The 6,708-nt window shown below is 33.1% G+C and overlaps 1 protein-coding gene across 1 annotated transcript; it reads right to left on the bottom strand.

The window, feature by feature from the left end:
- Positions 1-689: 689 nt before the first annotated feature.
- On the bottom strand, positions 690-1,382 carry LOC122592993. Its single transcript, XM_043765326.1, has one exon. It carries the CDS (start codon positions 1,380-1,382, stop codon positions 690-692), a length of 693 nt encoding a protein of 230 aa, XP_043621261.1.
- Positions 1,383-6,708: the final 5,326 nt, after the last annotated feature.

Raw genomic sequence — 6,708 nt, 5'->3', positions numbered from 1 at the left:
TAATAAGAACTTAAGAAGTTAAGAACCATGACCGCGTTGACCACTTGTGACTTAGATTAAGTTTAATTCAATTAATAAAAGAAGGGTTTTGATAAATATAAGCATGTAATTTAGGTGCATTAAAGGGGATAAACTTTTAAAATGAAATATACAAAAATTTTTTATACATGTTAAATATACTTCTAAGATTTGCGTTTACCATTTTTCATAAAATAATTAGTAAGGGGGTGATTGGTGGGGTGAATTTAGGGGTGGGGAATGGGTAAGGTAATCAATAATAGTGCTTGGTTAGATAAAAAGTGGTTAATCAATCCTAAAAGTGGGTAATAATTCATTATAGAGTAATTTGGGGGTAATGGTAATTAATACCCTTTTTTTTTTCTTGCAGTCGTTCTCTTTTACCTATTTTCTCTCACTCCTCTTTCTTTTTCTAGAACGACATTAAATAAAGGACCAACTAGCAAGGTACTAAAGGTCAAAATACAAGTATACAAATCTAGTAAACAACAAATTACATAACTAGATTCATCTCGGAGCTTTGACTGCAAAGATCACAAAAAGGTTGAAAAAATTTGTGACAATTACAGTGACCACTTCGCGATGTTTTTGATGTGATCTCAAACAAGCCCCAAGGAAATTACAACTTAATAACAACCTACACAAAATAATTAGACTAGACAAAGAGTAAGTTAGAAAGCTAATAAAGGATTTTTAATCCACTCGTCCCAACCAATGCTAGTCTTTATGCTTCTGTTCCGGAACCAAAAGAAAGAAGAATTGATAATGGCGTCCACAAGAATAACGTCTCTTTTCTTAGATGGGTTGAAAACAATATCATTTCTAAACTTCCATAGCTCCCACCAAACATTAAAAATAATGATGATCACAAATTCCTTAATAGCCTTAGCCTTATCCATATTTTCCACATAAGAAAGCAAGTTGACAGGATCATAATGTAAAGGAATGTCTAAACTAAGCCACTTTCGAATAGAATACCAAACTCTTTTAGCCATGTAGCATTCTGAGAAAACATGAAATATTGTTTCAATGCCATTTCCACATGTAGGACAAATCAGCGAATTGTGATGTACTCCTCTGAACCACAAATTAAATCGAGTAGGAATGCGATCTTTAACAACCCTCCAAGCATGAATATTAACTTTCCTAGGCATGATCTTGTTCCAACTAGTCGCCAAATAATGGGATGACAAGAATAAACAATCGATATGAGACCTTAAACCCTTGACCGAGAACTCATCCATATCTTGAAGATACCATCTCCATCGATTTGGGGCAGAAGTTATTGTAACCTGTTTGATAAGATCATGGAGTTGATTCAGCTGTGAATCTTGGACGCCATCTCCAATGGGCGATTTGGCCATCCCAGATATCTCCTACTTTGATATTCTTTTGAGTCTCTAAAGCATATAAGTGCGGAAATTGACTAGCAAGGACTTCCGGCCTATTATTTCAATAGATAATTTTAGAACCCTCATTTATCCAAATGTCGTGCCAAAACGACACATGATGTGCGAAATCTAGCTTTAAATTTATAACACGATTTACCAAAAAATACTGATAACTACACACTCACAGGCAGTTTACCTGATCGCATGCAGTATAGTGAAAAATGGTAAGCCGAGATCGTTCGCAAGGACTTAAACAAGCATTTGAAAAACGTTAAATGATTCAAGTAAAAATGGGGGGTTTTGTGGCCGAGTTGCCACGATGCAAGTAGTTAGTTGAAAATTAGTAATCCCAAAGGATTAATAGGAAAGGAGATTGTAGTTTAAAACAAGAATTTAAAGGTCACCCATCTTGACTTCGCTCGACACATGCTAGGATTGCACTTTTGATGAAGCCCAAATTCAACTAAAAATTTAACAACCGAGACTCAAATTAATTGCCAACCCCGTACCCGTCAAGTTAACAATTTATTCGTCTCTCTTGAATTAACTACTTTCATTATTAAGACCGGTACCCCGAGACATCTATTTATAACTTCTCTAGTTAAACAATGGTTTTGGTCATTTCAGATAACAATTGTGCCTATTGATTGTACCCAACCATTAACCCGTTAATTCTTATTAATTAATGATTACTTTCTACCGTACCCGTCATAGAACTAATTACTTCATGAAAAGCAATTAAAATAACCTATACCCAAACCCTAGTCGTCACCAAGAAAATTATCCGCAATCAACAATTAAATAATAAAGAAATAATAGATTAAGATCACGACACAACGTTAAATCAAATCATTTGAATTAATGAAATTGTGCAATCCTTACATAATGTCTCACTCCATCAAGATGGATGAAAAGGCGATTAGCCGCTCATATTAAATATGAAAGAACAAATCAAAACGAAAGAATTCATTGTTACCGAATACAAGGAAATAAAATCGAATAACGAAATGATTCCGTATGAGCCTTAGATCCTCCAAAATGGTGAAAGATGATAAAAACCCTAGAAAATGCTCTTAAAATCGTCTGGGAAGTGAAAAATCACTTTTTGGAAAATGTTTGCAAGTTATTTATATGAGTACAAAAGTGTGCAGAAACGGTGCCCAGGTGCGACGCACTACATTTTGGTTGACTTTCTTGACTTTGACTTCTGTTGACTGGCCTTGTCGTCTATTGCAAATATGCGTCGCACATTTTCTGAGGTGCGAAGCACTTATTTCCTCGACACAAATAACGGCGACGCACTATTGAAAGTGCGTCGCACCTTTAGGTTGACCAGCATTGACTATTTGACTTTCTTCATTTCTTCACTTGCGAGCCACGTGAAACATCCGTAAATACCTATTTTGCTCCAGGAACTTCATTTTCTGCAAAATATCGCTTAGGTACCTGTTTTCCACCTGAAACACTAACAAATACCATAAACGCACCAAATGTATACGAAAACGACTCGTAAAACTTACTAAACGACACTTTAAGCTATGGGAAATGGGCATAAAATACGACATATCAACACATCCCTCCCGTTTCCAATTCTCCTCTTGATAACAGTAACAGGAACCGTACCTACAATGTGTAAATCATGAACAAGTTTCAAAATGGAATGCCATATACCTGAAGCGCGACATGTTACATCTGTTCCAGTTAAACATATAGAAGACGATTTTGGGTAAAGGTTCTTTATCACTTTCACCCATAAAGCCTCATGGCATGAAAGAAATCTCCATTTCCATTTGTACAGTAGTGCCATATTAAAAGATCTTATACTCCCAAAACCAAGGCCACCCTTCTCTTTACTAGTAAGGACCAAATCCCATTTAACCCAGTGTATGTTAGAGACCTCCGAGTCTGCGCCCCAAAAGAATTTAGCATGCAATCCTTCCAACATATTACAAACGGCAGTAGGCATACGAAAGAGGGACATATAATAAGTAGGAAGTGATCCAAGCACAGACGAAATCAAAATTGATCTACCTCCAATAGAGAGCATTTTAACTCTCCATTTCGATAATCTTTTGGTGAACTTCTCTATCACCAGCTGCCAGGAATTAATCCTCATCATATTCGCTCCAATAGGAACACCTAAATAGATAAAAGGGAAACGATCACCCTTGCATCCAGCCAAGCTCGCAATACTATCTATTTCTGAGTCCAAAACTCCAACAACGTACAACTTAGATTTCATGACATTGATTTGAAGGCCTGAAGTCAGATAAAAACATTTAAAGATATCGATAGCTTTTAAAAAGTTATCTCTGGACCACTCTCCCATAACAATGACGTCGTCAGCATAACTCAAATGAGATATAGCCATATCACCAATAGTAATACCATTAAAGAGATTGGCTTCAATTGCATCTTCCATTGCAACATGAAAGCCTTCCATGGCAATAATGAAAAGAAAAGGAGCAAGAGGATCCCCTTGACGAAGGCCACGTTCCAAAACAAATTCTTTTGTGGGGCTGCCGTTGATAATAACCGAAGAACGAGTAGACTGCAAGCAGGACTTTATCCATTGAATACATTTATCACCAAATCCCATGAATTGTAAAATATTCAACAAGTAATCCCAGCTCAATGAGTCATAGGCTTTAGCAATGTCAACTTTGAAAAACATAGCTTTCTTTTTTTTTTTTCTCTTAAACGAATGAAATAGCTCATTGAGAATCACAGGATCATCAAAAATTTGCCTATTTTTAATAAAAGCTGATTGAACTGGGTCAATAATGACATCAATGAATTGAGCAATCCTATTGGCCAAGATTTTTGAAATTATCTTGTAAATGACGCCAATGAGACTAATAGGCCGGAAGTCATTAACCAAAAGAGGCGACTCAACCTTGGGGATTAATGAAATAAAAGAAGCGTTACAGCCAATAGGAAGATTGGCAGTTTCAAAGAATTCATAAACAGCCAAAAAAAATGTCCCTCTGCATAATGTCCCAGTACCTTTTTACAAAGCCAAATGTGAATCCATCCTCTTTTCTTCATCCCCATCAATAAATTATCCAAACTACAATGATATATATCGAAGCAAATTACAAAACATCAATCAAGGTATGTCTTATCTATAAGTGATCTCTACTATTCCCCATTAATCCCATGCCCTCGGCAGCCCAGGAGGAAGCAGTAATCAAGAAAAAGTATGGAGGGTTACTACCATGAAAAGCCCATTAATTTCAAAGGACCATGATCGTGCCTTCTTGATTCAACAAACTAGGCACTTGGAAAGGGGTAACAAAAGAATAATGATAATAATAAAAAATAATAATGATGATAATAAGTAAAAATATGTATACTATTCTTATGAATGTTATAAATTTCTGTTTTGCTACGGTATAAAGAAAAATAAGCTTATCTTTATCAATATCAAGGATAATGATAATGATTCCTTTGTATTAACCAAACAACACTAATGCAATGTTAGTATTCCTTGTTATTTCATTGTATTCCCTTTCCCATTCCCTTCCCTTTCTATACTTTGAACCAAGCACACCCTAAATTTAATTAGGAAAACAATAAGTGAGTAACAACTTATTACATGTTTTAAAAAATGTACGTTATACATCAAAAATCACACCATGAATTTCTTTTAACAACAAAGTAAAAATCTTAATGCATCAAATTAGTTTTTTACTAACAATTTTAAGGGTTGTCATTATCAAATCTTTTTTATTTATTAAGTGATTATTATTAGTTCTTATATCCTCCTAAAAATTTAATCTTTCACGTCTTTTAGACAGCTATCCTACTCATTCACTCATATTTTTACTTTTAACTTATACAGAAATGTGTTTTCAATAAAATGGAAACATTTACCCCCGTTTAAAAATAGTGTCCATTTTTTATGTTTGTTTCAAAAATAAAATTTTCACTTCGAAAACTAATACATCAACTCTATCATTTTATCTCTAACATGGTTGTTCCGATAACTGATTATGGAAGGTTGTACAAAACAAGACGGTAATATTGTTAACTCACTACTATCTATATTGTCTCTTATATAAATAAAAAAGAATTGTTTCCAGAAGATTTTTTAATCAAAAATCTTATGTGTCGAGCTCATACTTTTCCTACAAGTACTTTTAAAAATCATGACACCATAAATCATTTTGATTTTATTTTTCTTTTGACTTTTATATAATTTGATCTAATTAGGAAACCAATTACTTTTTAACTTAATATATCATACCATCGCCCCACAAATTTTATACTATTATTATGTTAATATTATTATTATTATTATTATTATTAATAGTGATATGAGTTATAACTTATTTTAATTTGTAACTTAGTTATTAGTTTCTTTTAATTTGTAGCTTAACTAAAAAAATATAATAATTCGTTCATGTACATTTTTATAAGATTTTTAACCTTAATAATGATTTTTATTTTTAAACAATATCACTAAATAGTTGATTTTAGGTAATTAATTTCATTCTTTTGAAGTTGAAGGTGTGGAACAAGCAAAAGTTAATTGTTAAGTTTGATATCCATTTAGAACTTTATATACATTATTATGGTTATAACATTATTTCCCCTTCTCGTGTATATCTTATCAGTTTCGTTCATATATTTGATATATACTCAATGTTAAAATACCTTATTACATCGTGTTTAATTATTATTGCATTATTTGACTCGGTATTTTTCATATCAATTTTTCATATATAAGAATTAAACAAACTTGCAATTATTCCCTTAGTGACATTATTGATTATTAACTGGCGAAATTTGTATTATAATGCCTGGGTTGAACCGAGTTATTTAGTTAGTCTTATATTAATTATCACTTTCTCTCTTAAGAAAGTGTTAGATGCAAAATTATCATTTTATCCTTAATAAATTAGTTTACATCATCAATCTCTTATATCTAAAATATTTTCATTACTCTTTTACATTAATTACATTAAATCAATTATTTATACCCACCACCAACAAAAGTTCGTCACCACCACGACCGCCGCACCTCCACCAGTCGTTGTCACGACCAAACAGTCGTTGCATCGCGCGAGTATAATGCTAGTAGAATGTAATAATTACACATTTCCTAAAACTTCATATCTTTTTCCCTAAGTAAACAATTAATATGGTATGCAGGGAGTGTAACATAAGTGAAAATATAAGAGTAATATCATAACCATTTCTGGCAATGTCCAACCATTTCTGGCAATGTCCAACTTCATATCTTTTTAGCTTATTTCATTGGGCGGAAGCCCGATTACAATGATGTTGACATACA

The sequence above is a fragment of the Erigeron canadensis genome, chromosome 1 (genome assembly GCF_010389155.1).
Source record: "Erigeron canadensis isolate Cc75 chromosome 1, C_canadensis_v1, whole genome shotgun sequence".
NCBI lineage: Eukaryota > Viridiplantae > Streptophyta > Magnoliopsida > Asterales > Asteraceae > Erigeron > Erigeron canadensis.
This window is presented reverse-complemented; position numbering and strand designations above follow the sequence as displayed.

Bases quoted from the DNA above. Each gene is read 5' to 3' on its own strand.
- LOC122592993 (XM_043765326.1), bottom strand. From the start codon at position 1,382: ATGGCCAAATCGCCCATTGGAGATGGCGTCCAAGATTCACAGCTGAAT.